Source organism: Corvus moneduloides, chromosome 17 (genome assembly GCF_009650955.1).
Source record: "Corvus moneduloides isolate bCorMon1 chromosome 17, bCorMon1.pri, whole genome shotgun sequence".
NCBI lineage: Eukaryota > Metazoa > Chordata > Aves > Passeriformes > Corvidae > Corvus > Corvus moneduloides.
The window spans coordinates 14,864,191-14,891,374 of NC_045492.1; the positions used below are offsets into that span (position 1 = coordinate 14,864,191).

A 27,184-nucleotide genomic window follows, 5' to 3' on the forward strand; every position below is an offset into this window, starting at 1 on the left:
CACAACTGAGACTAAAAGTATCAGCAGCCAGATCACAAAATTGAACGTGATTAAAGCAAATACACATGTAATTCAAAGGCCCAAGGAGCACTCAGCAGACCGTGTCAAATATCCAATACATGTTCTTTCATTTGAAGGACATTTACTCCTCTATCATGTGAATGATTATTAGTTATTCGAAAACATTCAATAGACTTGTCCACTCTTCTTTATGCATCAGCTTAAACAAGGACAGACTTTTTATAAAGTATTTTAAACTTTCATTTTCTTGTATGAAGGAAGCAGTACTGTAATAACAGTAATTTCAGATGTTCATAGAGAAATTTGATATGTGTTATTAATATATTTTCTTTCTTGAATACTTACTTCAAAATAGCCCTTATAACAGCCACAAAATCAAGACTGAATTCCTTTCACAGCTTTAGAAAACGAAAACTTTTTACTAGGAAGCTACATAGATGAACTAGCTGTACTAAACCCCTGCTATTCTGCTTTTCTGACACATTACTCATTTGTAACAAAGCATCTTTTACTTTCCCTTAAGATTCATTGCTTTATTATTTAAGAATTTTCTTTGTTCTCATCTTAAATACAATACAGTAAGTCCAGCATAAGCTTTGAGCTCCCATGAATCAGAAAATTCCTATTTTGAGAAAGAATTTTTAAGCCCTCAGTCACTTTGCCCAAGCTGCCACCAGCAGCCACAGAGCCTTTCGTGTCCTGTCTGGGCCCTGTCCCTGCAGCCCAGTCCCCAGAACACCTCACGTTTCCTCTGCTTTACAGTACAGGCAAGAACGTCTTCACACAAACGAGCAAGGGTAGAAAGCTAAGGGGAAACAAAGCATTGATGCTGCTTTCTTACACCTGTGTAGCTTTACTGAGATTTCAGTTTTCCCAGAGGAGCTGTGCCTAGAGCACCTGTGTGTGAACAACTGCACAATTCCCAAAGCAAATGCCTGGAATGGGACAAATGCCTGTGGGACCTCTGCTGAGGGCTGGAAGGACGGGCACAGCTCTGCTCTCAGCTTCTGCTGCTGGATGGAACTGACAAATACTGTTGTTTCTGAGCAGAAAGGATCAAGCTGTCTTCAAAAATCAATGTCTGGCCTCATCAGAGAGTTGTCAGAAGGAAATGTCTGGCAGGCTGGGAGGGTGACTCTTATCTTAGGACACATGTACAGGAAGGAACAGAGAAACAGAACTTTGCTTTAGTATGTGCTGCCAATGTGCAGCAATGCTGGGAGTATTGCAGCCCCTTCACAGCCCAAGAAAACAAGAAAACACACTGGTCTTGAGGGGGATTTGGTTTTGGGGTTTTTTAAACCAGCAATAAGATATTTTTTCTGCTACAAAAGCCTCAGGACATTATTTACAAGCTGGCAATCACAAATCAGTCAGTAGGCTCTAAGAAAGGACAGCAGATTAGAGTTCCATGACGTCAAAAGATCCCAAAACAGGCATCCCATTGGCCACTTCACACTCCGAGAGAATCAAGTAATATTTTTCCACTTGAATTTGAATTATCTTCTACCATTATCAGCTGCAAGTAAGAATTGGCTTCTTGCTTTCAGAAGATCTCAGTGATGGGCAGGCATTCACTGTCTTAACACAGAATTCGATGCTCCCAAAGCCTCCCAAGGTCCACTGATACTAGGTGTTCCCAGCCTGAGCTCTCCAAAAAAACTGGTGTTTGCCCAAATGTCCAACAAGGATGGCCTAGAGAGGTTTGACAATCTTGCAAAAAAACTGTTACAGCATTGCTCCATCAGCTTCCACAAAATTAATGGATAAACGTAGGTGGAACTTTGCCTTCTGAATCCTGAGAACAGGAGGTGTCAGGAGAGGCAGAAAGGTCCCTCCTCGATGCAGGGAGGGCACCGCTGATGGCAGAAGTCTGCACTGCACCGAGCAGTTCACTGCCCCAAAGGGTAAGTGCTCTGCACAAACTCTCCTCACCTCACGAATCCTGCAGAATGTGTTGGGACTGAGGAACACGTCACCGATTGTGCCACAGCCATGTCTACACAGTCTGAGTTACCCAGTTCTGACTGAAGTACAAGTATGGTATTTGTTGATCTGAAGTCACTTAGGCACTTACATGGAATGTCTGTCAGACAACCAAGTCCCATGTTGCAAGGAGTGCAAGACAGTGAACATCAAGATTCACTGGTAATTTTCCATTCAGAGCTGATTTTTCTTTGGCTGCCTCTCAAAAAGGTTCTGGCTTTTTGCTGTGAATCCTGTCCAGTTCCATCCATGCTGGTACCGGTAAGACAAGAAAAATCTGTTCCCTTACATATCTCAGCAACCTTGTAGTTCCTAAGAAGTCTTGCTTGCTTACAAGTGCACAAATGAGGTGATCTAAGGTGAGCCCCGAATGCCCCTGAGTGCCGCGGAGCCCCTCCCAGCGGTGTGCAGGACAGCAGCTCAAGGACACGCAAAGGAGCACATCACATTCCAGGGACATGGCCACCAGTACCAAGTCCAGTTTGGTTCCTTGAGGCTGACAGGAAAAAGTCTGCAAGTTCTCTAGAACTGTCCGCTGTATTATCCATGGAAAAGGACAAAGCTGCAGAGCAGAGCTCTGAGCATCCCTCTGTCCCGCAGGTTTTGAATGACCACTGCTCCACTAACACTGATATTCCAGGCTGCTTCAGCTCCTTGCAGATGCCACAGGTGTCCCTGTGCTCCAGCCTGGCTGTGGCACTCCTGCTGCCAGGCACTCCAGACACCCGGAACACAGCACAGGCTCCCAGCAGCACTAAGGCAGATGCTCCTCAGGATCAGCACTGCAGGGCTTCACTCCAAGAACTGCTTCCACCTCTTCCCTATGAACAAAGGGGACCTGACACTCCATGACAGACCAGGCACAGGAAAACCTGTTGGTGCTGACTCCTTTAATACTTTTTTCAGGCACTTAGTTACTTAAATCCATTGTCTAACAGGCAACTAATTTCTTTATATATGAAGAGCTATGGCCAGAATGCACTCTCACACAGCAGCCACAGGTACCAGGAAGCCTGAAAGACAGTTGATTCTGCCCTGTTCATCCCTCAGTTAATTCAGCAGCTTTCTTGACACAAGGCCCAGCTCCAACAGGCATTAACTAATGCGAATACAAAACACCAGTCCTAATTTGAGTCACCTGCACAGTGTCTGTGGACAAATAACTAAAACAACTCTGTCATGTATGACACTGCTTAATATCACATAAGTCTGGGACCTCACTTTTATTCAGGAGTTTTCCAGGCCTTGTAACTCGATTTATTCCTATCCCTGCAGAACCAGTGCTCTGAAAGCCCACAGTCTGGGAGCTTGGTGCCCAGGCCCCCTGAGAGCATGCAAAGCTCAGGCATTTACCTGCTCACTCCAACAGCCACAACCAGAGTTCAACTGAACTCTGTTCAAGTTCACTTTGAACTCAGGGCCACCGAACCTAATCAGTACATTTTTGAGGAGTCAGGGAGAACATCCAAGTTAAACCCAACTCCAAGATCATTGCTTCATTTTTAATACAACAGGAAAACCCCACCTGAAGCCTGATCCCCGCTCCCAGGGAGGACCACTTGCCCTCACTGCATGGTACTGACATGACCTGTTCCAGAAGAGATGTGCCTGTTGGTGAGTATCAAGAGTGACAATAGCTCTGGTCTTCTCCCAAAGTTCTAGATCTGCTCTGTATGATCTTACAATGTACTTATACTATTAAAGAAAATCTCTCACAGTCCCACTATTTTATATTCTATCCTAAGTGTAAAACATCTTTTTTTAAAACTACATTCTTCTAAAACAGTAAGTGCACGGTGACAGGCATTTTAAACAAGTACTTCTTATTTATTCACAATTTAGATAAAGTTTAAGGAAAGACAAAAGAAATACAAAGGACAACATTAAAATGAAAAGGAATTTTAGTGACTGAAGTGAGTTTCTACAGCCAGTGCTCTCCACACATTTCCAAGTATTATCCAAACACTGCAGATGCAGATTTCAAATAAATCCCATAACAAACCGCTATGACTATTCCCTTTGAAATTAAACTGGGAATGGAAGTTAGCCACCTTTATCTATGAGTACACAAACCATCAAATTCTTCAGTTTCAGCTTAAAGCCACACTTATCTTTTACAAGATGGAATCTGCAATACAATTTCAAGCAGCTTTTTCATTTTGTCTGAGCTCTGCTATAAAAAAGTCAAGTGTCAGCCTTCTGCATAACAAACCAGCTTCTGATCTTGCTTGTGGAGTATCTGCAGTTCAGAGCAGACTCACACTTGCAGCTTGGAGGTATCCCTGGAGATACTGCAATGCTTCTGCGTTCAGGCTGGTGCTCAGCATAGACAGAACCTGAAAGCACAGGGCGGAGCAGAGGTGTCAGTGAGTGAAACATGAACCCACTTCTGTCTCCTGCAATCAATCACACGAAGTCAGACACAGAGCACCAGTTATCCACGGGGAAAGTAGCTGATCTCTCAGGCAATCTTTACTTATCAAAATCTCGGACAAAACAAAGATGCTATGCGCTAAAAAAATTAACTGTACACTCACCTTGTCTAATTTTATATAAGCTGCCTGAACTCCCCACGTACATGCAATCAATTGAACTCAAGACATGTATTAGTCATAGACCATCAAGTGTGTAAATTTTCTTTTTTAAAATGGCATATTTAAGCTTATTACAAAATTAAGTGCTGTGAAAATAAGGCCTTTCTAAGGCTCCTGAGGAAAAACCTTACAAAAGCTATATTCCAACAAGGAATAAAACACAGCAAGATCTTGCATTCTAGTTATGACCTACTTCATTTTGCTGATTATAAAACATTAGCAAAGAGACCCATTCACACAAAGGCATTTCTGCTCTGCAGAATGCAGCATCAGCATGTAAGTGTACAAGTCACCTACCCTGCCTGGGCACGCTGTAGACAGTTTGTGGAGAGACTGTGCCAGATGGATTCTAGGATTGTTCACCATTTGACCTACAGGATCGTGTTCTTTCTTCCCAGCAAAGGCTAGTTGGGAGAATGCAGTCTGATAGCCTGGAGTATCTTCTATGTCAATGAAGTGTTCTTCGTCAGGGATCGTGTCATCCTCAGGCAACTCAAAGAGGCCAATGAGGGCCTGCAGCAAAGGAATCCTGGGAGCAAAGAGGGGAGGGCAAAATTGGAATGCTTAAAATATGTTAGGACAGGGTGTATTTTACAAGGATGCTCAAATTATTTGGAACCCTTTATAATTTAGCCTTTGCAGGTACTTGCTTGGCTACTGAAATTGTAAATGCCCAAGGTAAGCTGGACCAGGAGAACTGTGGGTCTGTATATTTTACAGGCATAATGTGGGTATTCCTATCAACAGCATGAGCAATGTATTTACTTTTTATCAGGTCAAATTGTCATGAAACATACCTAAAAAGAGCAATGATTTTCTGGATCACAACTTTTCTCTGAGTACATTAAAAAAAAAGTTCTAGTTCGGGGATCTAGCCTGGGATCCAGTTGGGATCCAGTTATTGTCATCCAACTCAAATTACCTAGCATCCTAGACTGGTGGACTGGTTGACAATCAAAATTCCCAGGTAGCTTTCCCCAAAATTCCACTCTCAAGCCAAGATATTACAGTTTCTTTGTCACGTTATGAATATGCTCAGGTCTCTTGACCAGAACAGTTATAAGTCAAAACTGGGCCTAGCTTTTCAGAAATAATACAAGCTGGAGGAAAGTAGGGTATTTCCCTAGATGGAGTTCCAGCTAGCCAAATCCTTGCCATCTCCATCAAAAACATCTCAAACCAATTCAGTCATCTGGTTTGAAAATACAGTTTCGTTTGTTGCAAAACAGAAGCAGTATGAAATGCCTAAAAAGCCTCGTGGACCTGAAGAGATCACAATGGAGTTTCCTTCAAGGATGTATTTTGGTGAGAGCTCACATTTTCAGTAACTCAAACAGCCTCACTAGCACAACCTGAAGAAGGGTGGTACTTACCACAGCTTGGTGTACTCAGTGTCCATCATGGGAGGACATTCTGTCAATATTTTTGTAATGCCAACAGCACAGATTTTCTTCTCAACTTGTCCAGACACTTTCTGGATTTCAGGAATTATAATTTTCTCCAACACCATTCCAAACATCCTATTGTGACATTGAGAGAAAAAGTATTAGAAAGCCTTATCAGCCTTATGGTGACAAATGAAAACCAGAATCACGGGGAAATAGAGACAACCAGGTAATTTGTTAAGATGCTTCCCTGCTGCAGCAGACATTTGCACATACAAACTTTTCACAAAGGATAACAACTGAAAACATCAATCTTCCCCTTTTATAATCTTCTTAGATTAGTAACTTGAACTATCAGTGAGGAACTGTAGTCAGAAATTCAGAAAAAGATGACTTGCTAGACAAATAAATGAACCACATTAGGAGAAACATTTGGCCAGTCAAATTAGTGATAAATGTAGTCTGACAGTTAAGCTAAAGAGACAACTCTTTCTTACTTCAAAAGATAAAAATAACACAGTAGTATTAAATATAACCCAAACAAACAAAACATACTAACTTTGGCTGTATGCTGTCAAATATTTCTTGCAGAGCTAATGCCCCGTATCTTACACAATACAAATTAATGAAGACAAGGAAACCTGTAACAAGAAAAAAGTCAAAGTAAAACCCTATGTGGAAACAAAATAGCTTTAGAGTCAGCAGCAAAACACATTCTAACAAGTTTTCCAAGGGGACAGAAATGAGAGTCTTTATACATTTTCAGTTTAAGTGAAGTACGTGAACTTGCTGCCTTGAATTTTTCCTAAAAACTGATCTTTTCACGCAGCACAACACAAAAACAAGGTGGTACAAGACAAAAGTAATTCCTTTTTCCCGTGATAGCAGTTATAAAAAGGCATTAGAAAAGCCATTTGCAATTTTTTTCAGATCAAGAACCAAAAAAACTCTTCAATACTTTTAGCAGAAAACTTCACGCAACACAGACGTTGAGGTGAGCTATGAGCCCTTTGTGGTGTATTAAAAGCACCACTTCAACTTTGTTTGTGGAACACCATTATAAGCAACTCTATCATTCTTGTTCCTATCAGGTGGCATTGACCAGATTTTATAGGATTAAGTAATACACACTGCGTAATTTGTGTAGTGATAGTATCATTCAAGTAATTTAATCAGTATGACAATCTTCTTGTGACAGCAGGAATAACCAGAATATGTATTTCAATAATCTGTCACAGCTTCGCTAGTTTAACATAAAACCTTATCAATAAATTTAGTCATACTAAGGCAAAAATGACACAAAAGTATGGAGTATTTCACAGTACTAACACACAACTACAGGTAACTCCAGGACGTGTGGCTAGCATTGCTGTGCTGCATGAGAGGGAAAGTTTGCTGTAATTGGCTGGAGATTAAATGGAGACATTTTCAGATAATGACATCACACACACTAGGAAAGGAAGAGAAATATGCAAATCTTGTCCATTATTTTAATTACATTCCCTCAATTTTCATGACGTAAGTGTCACCTGCTATGGTGACTGCCCCATACACCCCTCTTGATGAGAAATAATTTGGAGCAAGTTCTTGGAGTCACCACTATCCCTCCATCCACGTATCCACAGGGCGTGACAGGACATTCGTTCTGTGCAGCTGCACACTCTGAACTACTGCTGTCACCAGAGCTTTTCACAGAGCAAGGAACTTACTTTTGATAAATTTTGTTGTTTTGGAATTTTGAAGTCTTTGGAATAGCAGAATGAAGATCTGTTTCCTGTACTGGTCAACTGATTCACTGGAAATTTAGAAGAATAGTTATTAAATTCACACTAGGATTTTACTGATGCCACTTCACAGAAATATATGTATAGAATAGTTAAAATCCATTTGATTGAAAAATGTGATCTTTCAGCTGTTAAAAATTAACATTTGGTATGTTTACACACTTCATAATTAAAGTCTACAGAAGTTAGCTTTAAATTCAGCTCATACTCACGGAGGCATATGCTCGATGATACTGTTCAGAAGATAGAACCCTTGATGATCATTAGCTTTAGAGGCAATCAACTTCTGGAACACACCTAACAATCCAGGCTGCAAGAAAAGCAAATATAAAACCCTAGACAACAATTCTTCATATGTGACCTACCAGAAAATTTCCCATTACCATCTAAGGCATACAGCAAGGCAAAAGCCTTCATAACCTAAGCCAGGATTCAGTTTTTGCAGTTCAGATCAAAGAAGACACGCTTTGGCTTCTTCTCACTCACTCTTCTCAAGACCGTTTTGAACAGAACCTGAGAGGTCTCATTATCCACATGTTAAACATGAGGCAAACAAGACAGGAAAACTGTGGAAACTTACCTGCTTGCAAGAACTAAGAGCAGGAATTTTTCATCTCAGCTGACAAAAGCATGATAGCCTAGGATTCATTTATCCACATAGTGGAAAAGCACCCAAAAAGCTACATTCAGAATATAAGTCTTTCTACGTAAGCACCAAATTCTGCACAAATCCAGCTATTTGCTGAAGTTCCTCATGATTTGTAACCTCAGATCACCGTGTCTCAAGGCAAACACTGTGACTCAGCCCCAGCAACTCACGATTTTGTCGGCAGCAGCGCTGGCGATGGTACTGGCGCCCCGCTCTAAGTAAGCCTGCAGGAGTCGGACCAGAGGGGGAATGTTTCCTGTCCTTTCCCAGAGAACTGGCTGTAGTAGATGAGGAAACAATGCCATATAGGATGATGGGATTTCATTTTTATGCATTTCTAGCAGTAGGGACATCACTTGAAACACATAAGGAATGAACTCTGGAGGAGAAACAATGACATTTACAAAGTCAGACAACATGGTCACTGTCAGTTCCCAGAAACCACGTATCTGTGGATTGAACCCACAATTTAATGATATTATCACCAAGATTTCAATAAATAAAACTATGAAGAAACCTCTTCCAAAATGTAATTATTCCAAAAATTAGCAAGCATTGCATATATAAACTTTCTATTTCCTCTACCCATTAATGTTTCAGAACACAAAAAACTAACTACTAGAAACAAGACAATAGAATTAAGAATAATACTAAGAGGCTTTGGAATAGTGATTGCTAGATATTTTAGAAATGCAATTTAAAAATAAGTGAATGCTGTTTACATACCCTATGGAACAATCTAAACACTTTCAGACTGTGAAAATCTGTTTCTCCCCTTGAATTTCCTCTGGTACAAAAAATCCTGCCATAAGGTAAATCCTAGCAGCCAACCCCAGTGGAGAGAGCACAGGCACTCACTGACTGTCATTACCTTGCACATCATTCTGCAGGATCTCTGTGAACACCAGGAACAAAGCCTCCTCAAAGCTCCCCACTGCCTCTGGGTTTGCCTTGCACGTTATCCTTATCGACAAGCAGATTGACTCAAACATGTAATGGTTAAAGTGAGGTTTGCTGGGATTCTAAAAACAAGTTACAAAGAGACAAATCAACCCAAACTTGCAGACAAGTAATTTATTTTTCGACTGAAGACCAAAATAGCATTTGGGACTAAGGATACTTGTAACTTATTTCTTCATATGCTTATGAAATCAATTCCATAGATAAAAGCAAACATAAAGACCTCTAAGGCATAAAGGAGAGGGGTTTTTCACAAATATTTCTGTGACTACAAGTGTTTTTCAAAAGCTCTATGTAAACTAGCAAACAGTAAAAATATCACAGAACAAAAACCAGAAAAAGATTATTTTTCAATCCTCTAAGTGTCCAGTCAATTGTCTATTGAACACTTCTTATATGCTGCAGCTGAGTTTTAACTGTACAGAGAAGCAGTTTTTTGGATAGTTGATGAAAGTATTCTAAGGCATTCCCTGATATCAATGGTTAAGAATTTGGCCAGTCTAAACAAAAAACTAAGAGTACTTTACCCACCAAAAGCAGAAGGGTCATTTATTTAATTCAATCCCACATTTCAGTGCCAATATTTATTATCAGCTTCAGACGTTTCATGGGCAAAGAATACAGAAGTTGTGATAAAACCAGATTATTGTATTGGTAGCCTCTGCACAAGCAAGCATTTATACTACAACAAACTAGCGTTACAGAAAGAGTTCATATGCTGCTTCTAAATTTCAGATGAAAGGAGGGAGAATGATCTGAAAGTATGTTCTGAAAGGAAGGCAGTACCTTACTGGAATGCTGTTTCCACTTAGTTGAATCAGAAAATACTAACTATTTAGAGTATTCTAACAGAACACCACCAACAAGGTATACCTAAGTCCTCCGCAAGACCGCTCCAAAAGGTAAAAGGTGACTCTTTTGCTCTGTTTCTTTACCTTACTGACAGCCAGCAGTTTCTGTGTGAGCTGTGTGATGACAGAAGGGATGTATGGAATTATGGACTCCTGTAGCAGAGAAAAACTCCTCATGATGGCTGCAAATAAATGGAAAATGTTATCTTCTGAAGACAAAATAAACTTCTGCCACCCAATGTATGCCTAAATCTTTTACCTTTTACTGTTAAAATAGGATCCCAAGGAATTAGGTACAGTAAAAAGAGCATCTGCTGCAAGAACATTCAATCTATAATCATGACAAAGCATAAAACAAAGTCTCATTATTCCCATTCTACAGATGGAACACGGAATATTAAATAAGTTTACAAAGACCACTACTTGTCCTAGGCAAGTCTCAGATCTCAGCATCCTCTTAGCCATGACCAGATCTATCCTCTCATTAGCCATGACCACATCTCCTCTCCATGACCAGATTGCTCAGATCTTCCCCTGACCCTGTCCAGGTAGCTGTCCTGACTACAAGACTACCAGTTGAGAAAAAATTTCCCACAGTATTATGTTTAGTATTTCTCTTTGCTACCGTAAGTTCAGCACAGATGACTTGATACAGTTGGATGAGTAATGGCAGGCTCTTCAGCACATTTGCATAAAATAGGTTTTGCAAATAAAAATGTCAGGAACCTGTAACTGTAAGCCTCAAGTTAACCAAGTTATTCTTATATTGCAGGACTCATTAGGCATTTACCTTTCATAATGTATTCATTTTCAGATGAGCCAGGAAGCGTCAGAGCTTTGAAAAGGTTTGTTAACAGCACTTCTACAAATGGTGCCATTTCTGCAGCTGTAATGCTGTTAAGTGAAACACAGCTCTTTAATGATGAAAGAGAGTCACAAACTCCAAGCCTTATACAGTACCATAATACATGATATGAAGGATCCCCTACAGGTATTTCGTATACTTAATGCACAAAATCTATGTAGCAATGAATTTATTTCTGCTTGAAAACTTACAGGGTGGCATTATTTGTCCCTCTCATGGTAAAGAGTCTTTCAAGAGCATGAGCTGCATAGGTATGGACCACGATACTTTCTGCTTGGAGATGATTGATTAAGAGGGGAATAGACACCAGCAGTTGCTCTTTTGGTACCTACAAAAACAGAGCAACAACTCATATGTATGTTAAAAAATACAGATGGTTCCAACACTAGAGCACAACCAAGCTCATGAGCAACACACAGAGCTTGGCAGAGGGAGAAACCTTGGGAGGTTCCTCCTGTTGCTACATCACACCTTGAACAACCAGGAAGTACCTATTTCTGTCATCGCTCATATACTTCCCCTCGACACCAATGGTACATTTGATTAGCAGTAAGTGCAGATAATCCTAATGTATATTTCCCTTTCCATTTTACTTTGTCTTAGCAGGTAATTAAAAATATCAAGGTTTAAAAAACCAATATCATGTATATGTCATAAGAAATGAAAAAAGGTAATCTCAAATTTAGAGTAATATTCAACATATTTTCTTACCCCATCTCACAAATCAGAAAAGGTAAAGGACAAAACTGCTGTACTCTGTAACAACTACTGCAATGATACGAGCAATCAAGCATATTTGGACTAACACTGACTTGAAAATGTCTGAGTGTGCCACAGAATTAAGCAGCTAACATATTCAGTGTTCCCACAGCATATGGACAGCATATAGACTACATGTTAATTGGATATTTATAACAATATCATTTACTTTCTGAACTAAAAATTCAGCATGAAGTGTTACATATGACTATCAAACACCTGTTGAGTTAGCATATGGCCAAGTGCGATAAATTAGGCTTGGCAAGTATAAAGTAACAACCTACAATATGTTTTTACCATAAGAGTAAAAGAAAAACTTACTTGGTTTCTAAAAATCATGATATATTTGATACCATCTGCTTTTAGCACAGGGAATTCATTCACTGAAATAGAAAAATATGCAAACTTCATTGATACTTCTCATACAAATGTGATTACTGAACATGTACTATATATACAGGTGTCACTTGACACTAAGTAATGATCTTCCCCCATAAGAAATAATACTGGCCATGTTTTTCTATATTTCTTAGTTCCTGCACATTGGTATGGGCACTGTTAGAGTACCAGTTTTATGTACAAATCACACCCCAGTACCGTTAAGAGTATGGTCCAGCTCAGATGAAATCTCATCTTCTGGCTTCAATTTTAGCAGCCTCCAATTACACATTTCGAGACAACCCACTATGCTTCAAATATAGTAAGATAATTGTTGAAGTATAAAATAACTATGTGGCTTAAATCTAGACATCCACAACCTCATCAGTAAGGGCTGATGCAGGTCACATGGCCTCGGTATTTTAACTTCTTAGTGTTTTGTAGAGCATAGAAGTTTATCATAACATCTCAAATACAGAAATCAAATTACTTGGATTCAACAAGTTTAAGCATGTAGCTGATAGCAACCATGTGTGTACATGCCCTGATCTTGCAGAGAGCAGGTGACAAGGTGGCAATCCACCTTGCTGTAATAGCTCCTTCACTGCTGGCCAAACAAAAATGAATTACTGTGTGCCAGGTGTTAACAGTCCCTGTCTCAGAGATTATGCTGATAAAGGAGTGCTTCAGACTTCAGAAACAATGGTCACTGACAAGGTTATGATATATAACAAAAATACCGTATCAAAATTAACATTAACTTACCAGTAGCAGACTTTAAGTCAGGTTGAATGTGATTCACAAAGAATTCTGTCAGATTAACGAGTTCATTGGCCTGTGTTATTCCATGCTGGAAGAAGCAAAAAACAACTCTTATTTTTATATGTCGACATATAAACTGCTAGTTTTCTCACTCATTTTAAATACTCTTAGTTTTCTCTTAAAAAAATGCAGCCTCTTTTTAAACCAGGATTTTTAGATGGAGATTTTTCAATGAAGTGTTCTAAGTTAGTCCATATTTGCCATTAAATAGCACAGAAAAAGACACAAACTTTGCAGTTTCACAAATGCTACCAGACTGGTTCCCATTACACATCACTAACAACTGCTGGGCAGCAGTATACACCAGGCTTCAGGACAAGACTGAGAACCTTCAGCAAAATTGCATTAAATGCTGTACGTGTTTTACTATGTTTGCCTCAAATCAGTCTTGTGAAGAAACTGAGATTTGAACCGTAACAGCATTTAAAATATCTAAAGTATATCTAAACTTTTTCCATAGGACATTTGATACAATGCTCCTGTTTCCAAATACAGATTAGCCCAGCTGTGGTTTTTCAGTGTCTCCAGCCTATTAACTGCTTTCTCCCCAACAAGTAATGAGATCCATTTCCAGCCATCATTAGCATTCACATGTAATTTACAAATCAAACACTCGAGTAGCAGGAAACACTGGGAAATATCACGACAAGAACTCCAAGAGTCATTTAAATTCCTTTTAGTCTCTTTAACACGTCTGATCATCTTCTCTAAAGCTCTATTTGCCTTCCATGGCTTCCGGAGTGCCTCAGGACCACTTAGAGCTTAGAGGTTCCAGACTGGAGCAGGTTTTGTTTCTTTGTCTGGCTGGATCCCACGTGCCAGTCAGGCTGGCCAAATGGCCACACTGTGCCCCATCTACCTGAAGGTCAGATACCACCAACTGTGATAGGATTATATAAAGGACAGCTTTTAATCTCATCAACATGAACTACTGCACACACAGTTACTCCCATTCTGAAGCAGCTTAAAACGCACGGCAGGCCTCGCCCGCGCTGTAATACCTGAATGCAGACGGATTACAATGAACAGAACGTAGAAGTACCTTCTGTGTTTGAGCTTTCGATGCCAAAGACGTTACAAGGTAAATAGCTGCATCTTTGTGCTTCCAGTTAACAGATGGATTCTTTGCATATTCTTGCAGCATAGAATTAACATATCCAGAAAAAATCCCTGTCACAGGTCCTTCAAAAAATTTGCACAAGCCTCTGACTAGATCACAAGCTGCTCTGCGCCTGGTGTCAATATCTGCACGAGAACCAAAGATTCTTTGGATATGAGAAAGCATACAGCTTTTCATACTAATAAACATAATAATCAAAACAGTAACAGTTCCTCAAGTTACAGCCAAACCCCATGCTAATTACTGCAATCTTACACTGATGTGTAAGAACACACGTAAGCCTTTTATTTACTGTCACAACCAGACTACTTGTACACCAAGGACAAGGGACACCTGCCCCTGAGCAGTGGCAGCAGACATGCAGGGGGGCTGGTACTGGCTTGACATTATGCACCCAAACATACTGGGTCTGGCTGGGAGGGAGTTCATTTTCTCCCCAGCGGCCCATATGGCGCTGTTTTGTACCAGTGACTAAAGCTGCTGGTAACACCCCGGGTTTGGCTGCTGCTGAAGAGCACTGTCAGTGTCAGGGCTCTCCCTTCCTCCTGCTTTGCCTTCCCAGCAAGTAGTTTGGGGCAGGCAAGGAGTTGGGATGGGGCAAACTGGGCAGCTGATCCAAACTGACCAACGGGATATTCCATGCTGTATGACATGCTCAGCAATAAAAACTGAGGGGAGGGGGTTTGGGGGGAGGCAACCATTGCCCAGGGACAGGCCGGGCAAAAGTCTGCCGGTGGGCAGTAGTGAGTCATTAACTTCTTTCCTCTTTCCTTACTCTTTCTTTCAATTAAACTGTCTTTATCCATGAGTCTTCTCACTTTCACCCCTCCCACTCTCTCCCCATAAGAATGCAGCAGGGTGGAGCACAAGCGAGCTGCTGGCCCACCACTCCTGAAAGGACATTTTTGCAAAAAACTTCAGAAATACCTAAAATGCAGCCAATCTCGGATAAGAATGATAAAATGTTTTCTTGAAAAAAGTTCAAAAATTTTTCCTCCAATTTTGTCCTCCACTGCAAGTATTCAGTAATTGCTTAAATCTATTACGAAATGCCATTACTTCAAAAGTGTCTGTCAGTGAACTGCTGGGGCCCAGAACTGTCCCGCAGACCTAGGTTTGGCTCACTCGGGCTCTGGCCTGGCTGCAGAGCACAGCCTCCCTCAGCACCCCAAGCAGCTGGGCCGGCACAGCCATGTCCCAGGGCAGTCACTGCTCTGAACACGTGCCACATCCCAGGCTGGCTGCTGTACAGCTGGCCTGAGCAGAGTTTGTATGCAACCCCAGGCAGAATTTCAGTTTAAACATCACAGTCTCTCCCTGTTATTTAGAACTCCACACATAGGAACTAAATACACAGCTGGCTACCACTCAGCACTGACTTACAGGCTGTATTTGCTGAAATTTGCTGAATGTGGGCAGTGCAGAAGACATACCAATCCAATTAAGGAGAAAGACCTATAAACATTGTTCAAACCAGAAAGACACTGTGACGAGCCTATCGTGACAGTAGACTTGATCATAGACTGGATAAAATCCAGCTGGGGGTGGTGCGTGGAAATCTTCTCAATTTCAAAATGAAGTTATAAAAGCTTCAGTAAATTGCTTCAGCACTTTAGAGCTATATTTAAAGACCAAGTATTCTTAGTATAAATCTGTGGATTACCAGATCCTTCTAAATCCCTTCTTATATATTCTTCAGAATTATCTTCAAATGCTTCTTCATCAGCCGCTGAAAATATAAAATACATAGAAGTTTAAGTATTGAAGTGTCTGGTTTTTATGGTGAAAGGGTGTATCATTATCAATTTGCTATATTTTCCAAGGACTTTTCTATAACTTTAATAGTAATTAATCAGAAATATCCAGCCAGACTAGTCTGTTTAGCTTTTGTCCCACAAATTAGTCTTTCATACCCACGGGCTGATACATTAATTCAAAGAAAAACCTCTAACACATATTCAGTGCCAGGTGTATTTGAAGAGGCTTTGAGAGTCATAGACTTAAGAGAGACAAGCTCCTTGTCACTGCAATATATTTTCACTGCATTTTAAATATAGGATCAATATGAGCCCATCAAAAGTTGGAGAACTAAACCCTACAATTTGGTAGGCCTGACATTCCTGCCTATTCAGGCTCCCTGAATTATTCAGATACTCACTTTAAGCGTGGAAATTTATTGGTGGCATATAACCTAGGCTTCCTCCAGTGGGATTTCAACACAAAAAATTAGGTATATTCATACAATTCTACAAAGCCCACAGGACAGCAATCTGCTGCAGAAACTTGGGTTTGAATCTAGCACTAAGGTACACAAGAGAGTCACACTCAATTCTTAGTCCTGCAAAGCAACACATCATGATAATTAGTTAGATTTTTGTTGTGGTTTTTAAAATTAAAGTCTCAAAAAGTTACCTCTAAATTCCATATTGGGAACAATAACTTTTTCACAGATGCTTGTCAATGTATTCTGGTCTTCAAACAGATGCTTGTAATGTGGTCTCTCACAAACTGAGGCCAGAAACTGGATTGCGTTACTGACCAGCTACAGCACCACAAACAGAACACAAAGCTTTAGCATGACTGATCAATTTATAATTTATTATTAAACTTGACAAGATCAGATTTTAGCAACTCACCAAGTCATACTTCACTTCCTGGCCTGTTGTGACTAACAGATTCCAGATTGCTGTTACAAAACGTGGCAGGTAGGGCTGGAATTCTTCATCGTATTTTTGAGCATATAAAGCAGCATTATCACAAATTTGTGATTTCAAGAGCTCCAGCAATCCAGCTTCCTCTTCATCCTCACATAAAACAAAACTAAGAACTTAAGATCCAAACTTCAACACTACTTAAACATTAAAAGTATCAACGTATTTAAGTGAAATATTTACATCACCATTTTATCATGTTCTAAACAGGTGAAAGAAATCCCCCTCATGTCCCTAGATCTGCTGTATTTTGCTGATCTGTACCCAAACTGCTCTTCAAGTTAGAAATCATACCTGCATTTCAAAACAAGGTACTATGCACTTGAAAACAGACACAATGGTTCACCCAGAATTAATTTACATATGTAATATGAAAAAGGTAACACGAGGTATTGAAAAACATGCTTAGAAGCCACTATATCATGATTCTTTAAACTGAGTAGCTGTAGAAGTTCCCTCCCCTTCCCCACATCAGCTCAGATGTTTGTGGAACCACAATGTGAACTGGGAAATTGAGCTGGAATTAAAAAAAACCAACTCAATCAAACACCACCCCAGTTCTGTCTGCCCCTCTCCCCTCCATCCCCACCTTTCAGCTTTACTGCCTGTCCCAGTTCAGCTGCAGGAGTGCTTATGCTGGCAGCAGCCCACAGACACAAGACAAAAGAGCAGAAAAGCTTCTTTTAGCAGCAAAGTAACTAGAGCACAAGATACACTTAATATGCCTCCCTATGTGTTGTCAAGAAATTTACAGAGTTGTTTTGGCTCCATCAAGTGGCAAACTATTGTGCTATATCTGGAAGACATCAGCCCTTAAAATGAGAAAATATGCACAAAAATAACTGGAGCTTTGCTGACCTGCTATCAGCTTTCACCAGTGAAATTGCTGACTCTTTAACTAGATCAAGACAACAAATGCTAAAGTACATAGAGATGTCCTGCCCTCCATGGTCAATTGTTTCAAGTTCTTTAAGATACCCTGTTTTCTCGAACATAGTGCATGAAGCAGCTGAAATGTACAGAAAAACCTGAGCCCTGTGATGCTAATGGTCAGGTTACTTCAGCAGCTCTTCTTGAAAGAATCAACTCAGTGATGAGTATTAGTAATTTGATTTCTGTGCACAGCTGGGTATACCTGTAACTGTCAAACAGCTTTAAGAACTGAACCTCAAATTCCTTAGACAGCAGAGCAACATCTCTTAAACTCCATTTTCTTACAGTCATTCTACCCCCTTGTTTGCCCCACAAAAAAAACACTGCAATGTTCAGAATTCGACCTAACTTGTCAGTCCACTCTGCCCCCTACAGATGCAAACCAGGTGGTTTATGCAGTACTTACATCAGTCTGCAAGAGTTTATTATCTAAAGTTAAAAGGCTATGAAAATTTGTCATCCATGTTTCCATGTTATCTTCAAAAAACTCAGGAAGATCCTGTGAAGGAAAAGTATGAATCTACATTTTAATTTCTGACTGCACTGCTTAGATAACATACCTACACAGGAAATAAAGCATTCAACTTCTAATCTACTGAGGGACAATAACCTGTGGAAAACAATCTTCAAATTAAAACAGTGCCCCTTCCTCCTCCCAAACAAAAATTGTCCTCGAAGAACCCTGGAGTACAACGAGTTCCAAATAAACTAGTTGCTTAGATGCTACACAGCTCACACTTTCATAATGAATGAGCCTTATCAGCTCTCACTCTCAGAATGAGAGCACAAGTCTCTTTTAACTCCAGCTTGTTCTTTTGCCCCCATGGAAGAACAGCCCAAGGAATCCAGGCACAATCACACTTCACAGCTCATGATGAGACACTAAATAAATGTCACCTCAGCAAGGGAGCTTTTTACCATTTCCCATACAGCACATTTATTAATGTCCAAAATGTAGATCTGATTCCAAACCCAGACTACCCACACTGCTCCCAGAATTACTTGCTCCTACAGTGCCACAGAGCTGCTACATGTAATGGACTTTCACCTACATGAGCCAGTTCCTGTCAGTACAGACAATTCATAAAGGGGTTCAGTGAATAGAAACTCAGGCATTGGACTCCTGCCTTTCCCAGCTCCTACTCAGAGGCATCATACAACATCTCCTTGAAGCAACACCACCTCAGACTCCCTTGAAATTGTGTTTACACAGGGCCAAGCTAATGTCTTAAATAACCCATCCATACTGTGCTTTTACTCCAACACATGCACTGTTGATTTTTCTTTTTGCCATAAAACATGGCCTTAAAGGCTGCCTCAAATGAATTCTAGAGTAACAGCTTCATCAGAACAAAGCAAAACTATCCCAAGAACAAGGAGATTCACCTGAAAATTTAAACTGTAGAACAGCTTCGCAATTAGAATGAGAGAAGAAAACAGAACCTTCAGGGCACTGGCATCATTTGCATGTGTGCTGCAAAGTTCAATAGTTGCCTAGAAAAAGATGCAAGATCATCAAGTACAAAACCCATACCAACAAAAAATACTGAAAAGTGTCATGAAATGGTTTTTTAAAACCAGAAAACACAGTTATTTTTCATCCTCTTATCAATCTTGTTAGGTCTCACTTCATGACTTGAATTTAAACCCCTTTAACAGTTTCGAACAATTATTGAGTTTTAATTTTACAGGCATCCACAACAAGCAATTCAGAACATTAAACTTCTTTTAGAAATCACTCAACAAGAAATACCTTAAAGAGATTTGTCAAGGGTAAAGCAAAGGCATCAAGAACAAGTTTGATCTCTGTCCACAACTCATTTGACTTAAATTCATGGCGGTACCTGACAAGTAACAGAGAAACACATGAAAAACAGAATACAGTCTTCACATTTATTACCAAATTAGTTCACACAGATTTTTGTTTTGTGCTGAACCTTGAAACAAATACTGTCAAGTAAACAAGAACTAAGCAACGTAATTCAAAACCATGCAAGGTATACAATTGGACAACTACTTAAAAGGCATATGTAGAAGTCACAACTATAAGCTTTGTAAATCTCCAAAATTAAGTCTAACATGCCAGCTGAACAGAAATTTTACAATCCATACACAAACTCCCTTATTTCCAGTACCTTTTAAATAAAGAGTGAGCGGTGCGAAGAACCCCATTGATTACGTGGAAATCTCCGCTCTGAAAGCGATTCACCATTTCTGTCAGCAAGTCTGGCCACTTCTGAGGGAAGTCTTCCCGCCCAATGATACTGATGGCATCACTCAACTGCAAAGGAAACGGAACCGTGACGTGACAGAACTGCACACAACAGTCGTGCCAGGTGCTGCAAACATCCGAGAAAATCCTGGTTATTCTTGTCAGATTCAAAAATTACTGTGTTAATTATCTACTACTTTCCACACAAATACAAAAATCTCACCTTAAGTTCACACAGTCTCACTTTCTAGAATTGCTGTTTAACTGCCTAATGCTAGAACTTAGTGGTAAGATTATACAGTAATTGTCTTAAAAAATGTTAAAGTAGGTAGAAATACCTGTAACAATATCCTCGAAGTTATTTGGATCAGGATGAGCTCACTGGTAAGGGAACTGAGCTCTACCAATAACCACAGCCTCTAGACACGCTTAGAATATTCCCAAAGTTTCAGGGATCCCACCAGGAATAACATATTACCTGCTTTTGAATTTGTTCTGGGCTGCTAAGCATCAAGGGCACTATGTTGGCTTTAATGGCTATTCTGTCCGATTCACATATTTTATTTGGTTCATCCTCAACCTAAAATGAAAACAATAATTAAGTTACGGGCAGTATTCTCTGGGCAATGAGAGATGATCAGCACTTCAGAAACCAACTGCTTATACTGAGTTATGTAACTATGACATTGCTGAAGAACCTAAGAAGCAGACCTGTTCGAGATGCTGCCTTCAATAAATTTGGAACAGCAGTATCTGAAAAAAGCTGAAAGAAATAATGTCCTTCTGTAAAACTTTGAAGTTTTTTTCTCCTTCCCTAAGGGTAACTTTTCAGGTCCTCAATTGAGCAGCAGTGAGGGTGGGTGCACACAGCAATAAAATCCCCACATTTAACCAAGTCTCCTCTTCCACTACGCCAAACAGCACCTCTGAAAACCCCACTAATTGATTTTGTGTGAGCTGCCTCAAGCCATACTTTCTAGAGACTGTAAATGAAGGTGTAGGTTACACAACCAAAACGCTAACATTGACTCTAAGAGTTGTCTAACCAGTTCAAAATATCAATCAGTTCCAAGTCCAGTCAGTCAGCAGCGCCAAGCAACAGAAAATTGTAAAACTGCTACTGAAGAAATAAAATAATGAGATGGCTTGTCCCAACCAGTGACAGCAGTGATAGTCACATTATCTGTGATGACAGCACTGAAGTTCAGAGACCCTGAAATCATCCAGCAATTAAAAGAGAAAAGCACCTCCAGAGAGTCATTCAATCTTAAAATACCTTAAACCTGATGGTACCACCACCCTCCTTCTCACATCCCTTTTACCATCTTCCTGTTAACTTAAATCAAAAGTTGGCAATTTCAAAATTTCAAGGTATGCTTATCTATAACACCAGCCACTCGTGGGGTTCCCCAGGGCACAGTACTGGGGCCAGTACTGATTAATATCTTTACTAATGATCTGGATGAGAGGATCAAGGGCTCCCTCAGTAGGTTCACAGATGACACTGAGTTGGGTGGGAGCGCGGATCTGCTGGAAAGCAGGAAGGCCTTCGGAGGAATCTGGACAGGCTGGATCCTTAGGCTGAGGCCAAGTGTGGGAGGGTCAACACCACCAAGTGCCAGGACCTGCTCTTGGGGCACCACAACCCCATGGAATGCTCCAGGCTGGGACAGAGGGGCTGGAAAGCTGGGAAACGACCTGGGAGGGCTGGACAACAGCAGCTAAACATGAGCACAGGTGTGCCCAGGGGAAAAAGAGGCCAGTGGCACTTGGGCTGTGCTAGCCCCAGTGTGGGCACAGCCCCAGTGCAGTGCCCACCCCCTGTGCTGGCACTGCTAGGGCACCTCCAGTGCTGGGGGCAGCTCTGGGCCCTCACATCCGAGAGACCTGGAGGGGCTGGAGTGCTTTCAGGGAAGGGAACAGAGCTGGGAAGGGGCTGGAGCCCCAGGAGCGGCTGAGGGAGCTGGGAAAGGGGCTCAGCCTGGAGCAAAGGAGGCTCAGGGGGGACCCTGTGGCTCTGCACAAGTCCCTGACAGGAGGGGGCAGCCGGGGGGGAAAGGAGGAGGGTCGGGCTCTGCTCCCAGGAACAGGAGAGGGAACGGCCTCAAGTTACAGCAGGCAGGGATTAGATTGGATATTAGGGAAAATTTCTTCACCAAAAGCATCATACAGGCTGCCCAGAGCAGAGGTGAAGTCCCCATCTCTGGAGGGATTTAAAAGCCATGTGGATGTGGCACTTGGGGACGTGGGTTAGTGGTGGCCTTGGCAGTGCTGGGGAGATGGTTGGATTCGATATTAAAGATCCTTTCCAACATAAATGATTCTGCAAAAAGCAGTTATAAAAATAAGACACAGAGAACTTGCTTTTCCTCTTCTACCATACTGCATTGAATCAGAAGGTACAGAATTGTTATATATACCTTAAAAATAAGAACAAAAACCACAAAAAAGATCATCTTTAAAATACAAGCTTTACAAGTTTGTATTATGTGAACAGCAGCAATAACTGTTCTAGGCAAGCTCCAAGTAGGGAGGCAGGACTCACTGCTATGCATTTAGATAGATGAGGACAGAGGTGGTGGAGTGCTCAGCAACAGCAAATCCTCCTATGGAGTTAATGAGATTATTCAAAGAAATGAAACTTTTTTACAAGACATGAAATGAAGCACATACATGCATATTCTGTACATACTTCAAAAATAAATTAAAACCAGTGAACTCTTCCCTGGCTCCAGCAGTGCCCTGTGCATCTGTCTCTCCAGGCTCCAACAAACTGAAGTTCTTGAGTAGGCAAAACCCTTTTCCTTCCACTATGCTTTGTACAAGTCAAGTTCAAGGCTGTGAAACAAACCCCTGTGATCTAGGCAAGCCAGCCTTACAGCTGCATTTGCTGTTCATACAGCTGCTCCTGAAACAAAAGCTTCAGTTTTGGGCAAAACAAAGTGCCTGAAGCCACAGAGCAATCAGAACAGCCCTTGGGATGCACTCTCTGCACAGCATCTCTACCTACTTCAAAACAAAATCCCATCCTGAATTACACTGGCAATCCTTTTCCACTTACAACTTTTTCCATAAAACATTATTTCTACTTACAGTACACTACAGAAGATGCAATTTGGGAGAAATGACAAAAAACACGGCATCAAATGAACAAGGTCCTACATATGTCACGCCAGGCTGAATGTGCTGATGTTCTTGAACAAAACCAGACCCAGGACTGCTATAACCTCAATTTAAGTAGGAGGAGAAGGGCAGAAATCACATGCAAATTTGAAAATAGGTACCAGCTAAGATGTAATGATAAAATGTTTAAGTTTCTCTGCAATAAAGAAACATCTGCTATTTTTCAGACAGATATGAACAGTACTTTCAGTAAGGGAAAGCATAAACAGTACCCACTAAAACCTCTCATCATTCAAGGAGTTCAGCTGTCTAAAGCAATACTTTCTACCCTTAAATAAATTTCATGAATACTGAAAGCTCTGAATTAAAAATATCCCTGACCTCTTCAAGACAAAGGATGAGATGGGACTAAACAGCAACATTTGTATTCAATCACTACAAACACTTCCATGTGTAAAACTGGCAAGGCCACCAAAACAAACTGCCCCAGACAATTCTCTGCCCCAGTAGCACCTGCTGATGAATGGTACCATCACCTTGAGCTGCAAGGCTGGACAGAGATGTTTTCAACACAGATACAGGCCCAATGGGCCAGCTTGTTTGTAGACACTCCATAATCATTCCAGTTTAAATAACATTAGTTAGCTGAATAAGCTTTCAATATTGTGCTTCTGCAAAATATGTATATATGTTAGAGAAAATTATTGTTCATCATTTTATCACCCAGCTCTAGTAGTTTTTAACAGAAGGGACTCCAGTGGCCTGGGTTTCAGTCCCTTATTGGTAAGTTACACCTTGTGTTTGTTCTCTGAATGATCGACTGCATTTCCCAGACCACGGACACACACATTCCTCAGGGTTACTGAAGAACACCTTATTGTACCTTAAATGATGATTAAGTCTTAGCACAATTCCTCACTAGGATACCTACAATTCTCCAGTTCCTTTTAATATAATTCTTGAATGTTACAGATGCACAAACTTTGATGACATTTTCCTGTGATTTCTCCAGCAGCGTTAAGAGTAGCAACGGATAGTTCTGGCTTCCTTCCACAGATTCAAGGAACTTCTCCGCTGTAAGAGAATACACTGGGGTTAGCAAAAGCTGATCTGCTTTCTCTAATGGGAATCCTATAATTTCTCAAGTGTCTGTTTAAAATACCCAGCACAAACACTTCCCCAGAGCTTCACAGGAAGATGTCTGACAAAAGGTATCACAGGTTCTTTGCTCCCGAGCCCCTCAATGCTCCTGCTGTCAACAACAGCTCTCAGATCTCCAGCAGGATGGGGAAATACTGCCTCCTCACCCTTGGAAAAGCCATAACCTGAGAGAAGTAAATCCTGGCTTGTTGTGAACAGCAGCACTGTTTTAAATAACAGTGCAAAAAAATCAAGAATACAGAAAAATAAAATTTAAAAAAAGCAGATAAAATTATTTGTATTTATATCCATCCCTCATTAATCTTTTGAGGGTTTCATTTTAAAAGGATACTGAGAACTTCTGTAAAGAGGTTACTGCATAAATATCCACTGAAGTTTGCTAAACAGAAACAGAAGAGCCAAAAAGAAACAGAACTTTTTTGTTCTCACTCATGAGAATCACTTACCAGGACGCCTTATAGCAGGATCTGGATCTAGTGTTTTCTTTAGATATTCAGTTAAAGTTTGTAAATTGGCATCACTGAGCTCCATTTTGGCAGAACCTAAAACCCACAAGTAGTTTTGTTACAAGCAGAGATCAGAAAATCTATCCTAAAGCCACACATGTAAAACCAGATCCCACAGAAGCAACATCAGCTCTTTTCAACAATACCTCACAAGCACAGTCCCAACCAGAGTGCACCAGGCACAGGAAACATTCCACTTCTCAAGCAACAGGTAACTGCTAGTGTCTGGTTTATGGACCCAAAATTCCAGAAAAGGCTCACACATCCAGCAGACATGAACCAGGTACGGCCAAAAGAGGATCTCTTCCCCTTTCAGGACAACAAGAATTTGATTCTGCTTTTGAGAACTGCTGTCAGCCCCAGAAACTGCTCCTGACTGAAAAAGCTGAACAGTCCTGCCCTACATAATTATAAATAAAACAATTCAAAGTGTGTTGAAGAGTCAAGGTTTTTTTAAAAAGTCAAACACTCCTTATCAAAGAAAAACCTCAAAATAAAATACTTTTTTAAAAAACAGACAAAAGACTGTGCAAAGCCAGACACTTTGTCCTCTCTGTAAAATTAATTCAGACTAGGATGGAAGCTAATTTAAATGCAATACTTTTTACAAATAACTTTGTGCAGTAAGTCCATATTGCTCCTCTCTAGTAATCCTTCCACATGCATTCTTATCTGTACCACAGTTACTTCACAGCCTGCATTGGAATAATTTAAATTACAGCAACCCTACAACAGTAAGATATGCTTTAATGGAGATGTTCCTCTGGACATCATCAATCCTGCCCTCCTTCATACCACCACCAGCACAGTTCACTCCGTACAAAGGTTATGAGGAATCAAAGGTTTTCCATTTTTTCTATTTAGTAAGATTGACTGAAATTTACCTGTCCCACTTTGGAGTTGTTTCATGCTAATCATCAGTGCAATAAATAGTTTTATACAAGCATGCTTGCAAAGGCAGTGAGCTTTAGTGACACAATTTTTATGTCAGCTATGGCATCTATGCAATTTAAAAAGCAGCAGGATCTTCTTGAATTAAATGAATGTTAATAAGCAAATCAGATCCCAACATATTCTGCAAGAAGTAAAAATCTACCTAAAGAGTCCTGCCTCCCATGTTTCCCTCTGCTTTTGGGGTTTACTTGTCTGTAGTCTTGTTCACCAATTCACATCCACCAACATATTCTGACCTGTTACCTACATATGCTTATTTCCTTCTCTTCCTCTAGTTCTTCACGTTTGTTTTCCAGTACAAAAACATTGGTGGTACTTTAGCTGGAGTGGTACGATGCTTTGTGTTGTGTCGTAACATGTGCCTGCAGAAAAGGCCTCAGAAAACCCACAAACGTACGTAATACATCACCTACTTTAGTCAAATTAATGCAGACCGCTTACAGAGAGGAAACCCAAACCCGGGCAGAACGCGGCCGTGCCCCTGAGACTCGGACCGGGAAGAGCTTCACGCAACTCCATCCCCTCACCCAGCACTGACCGAACAACTCCCACCTGCCGAAGAATGTTCAGGACCCAGATCTGATGGGAAAAACTATCCTGGCACTGCTCTGAGCATCCCTAGGGGCATTTCCCGCTTCCCGAAGCGCGGGGCCAGGGGCGGCGGGAGCCAGACCGGCCCCGCAACGCCGCCCGCTCCCGCCGCTCCCCGCGAACCGCGGGGTAAGGCCGTGCCGGGGCGGCCCGCGAGTCTCCAGCGGGGGCCAGCCCCGCCCTCCCACGCTCCCGCCAGGCCGTTCACCCGCGGACGGGCCGGGCCCGCTCCATCCGTCCCGGCGTCGGACCGCGCCTGCCCCGCTCGCGCTGCCTCGTGCGGCGGCCCCTGCAGAGAGGCCCCGGGGCCGGGCGAGATCCCGAGCGGCCCCAGAACCCTCAGACAAACTCGGTTCCCCCCCCCCCCCGTGACGACGACAGCCCAGACTGGCAGCGGCCGCAGCCAATGAGGGGCGCGGGCTGTGCAGGCCCGGCGGCCTCAGCCCAATCGCGAACCGCGAGAGGCGGGCGGAAGGGCCCAGCGTGGTGCGCTGCGCCCGTGGCCGCGCCGCGGGCCCAGCGCCGAGCGCGGGCGGAGTTTTCGCGCGGGCGGCCGCGTGGCCGCCGGTGCACGGGGCCGCCGTTGCCCCATCGCCGTGCGGGGCAGCGCGGGCCGGCCTTACCTGGCGGCTCCCCGCGGCGGCGGCGGCTCCGAGCGCTCCGGCTGCGCTTCACATTCAAACCGCCGGGCGAGGGCGCGGCGGCGGCTGCGTGACCGCATCGCGCGGGGCGGTGACACCGCGCTGCCGCCAGGCCAATCAGCGGCCGCGCCAGCCCCGGGCGCGCCAGCGGGAGCCAATCCGCGCTGCGCTCCACGGG

At 41.8% G+C, this 27,184-nt stretch overlaps 1 protein-coding gene across 2 annotated transcripts; it reads right to left on the reverse strand.

Moving 5' to 3' along the window:
* Positions 1-4,102: 4,102 nt before the first annotated feature.
* CSE1L (chromosome segregation 1 like) lies at positions 4,103-27,093 on the reverse strand. Of its 2 annotated transcripts, none has more exons than XM_032126878.1 (25): positions 26,989-27,093; positions 24,761-24,856; positions 24,085-24,227; positions 20,509-20,610; positions 19,954-20,099; positions 19,572-19,662; positions 19,205-19,312; positions 18,225-18,317; positions 16,811-16,978; positions 16,587-16,716; positions 15,838-15,903; positions 14,097-14,299; positions 12,998-13,082; positions 12,176-12,237; positions 11,287-11,423; positions 11,021-11,124; positions 10,315-10,412; positions 9,291-9,441; positions 8,590-8,798; positions 7,983-8,080; positions 7,696-7,781; positions 6,546-6,627; positions 5,975-6,121; positions 4,899-5,130; positions 4,103-4,343 (listed from the first exon to the last, which is right to left on the reverse strand). In XM_032126878.1, exons 2-25 carry the CDS (start codon positions 24,843-24,845, stop codon positions 4,254-4,256), a joined length of 2,916 nt encoding a protein of 971 aa, XP_031982769.1. In that variant the 5' UTR covers positions 24,846-24,856; positions 26,989-27,093; the 3' UTR covers positions 4,103-4,253. The 2 variants fall into 2 exon arrangements, with proteins under 2 accessions (XP_031982769.1, XP_031982768.1); XM_032126877.1 differs by lacking the exon at positions 26,989-27,093 and adding an exon at positions 26,313-26,509.
* Between the last annotated feature and the right edge of the window lie 91 nt (positions 27,094-27,184).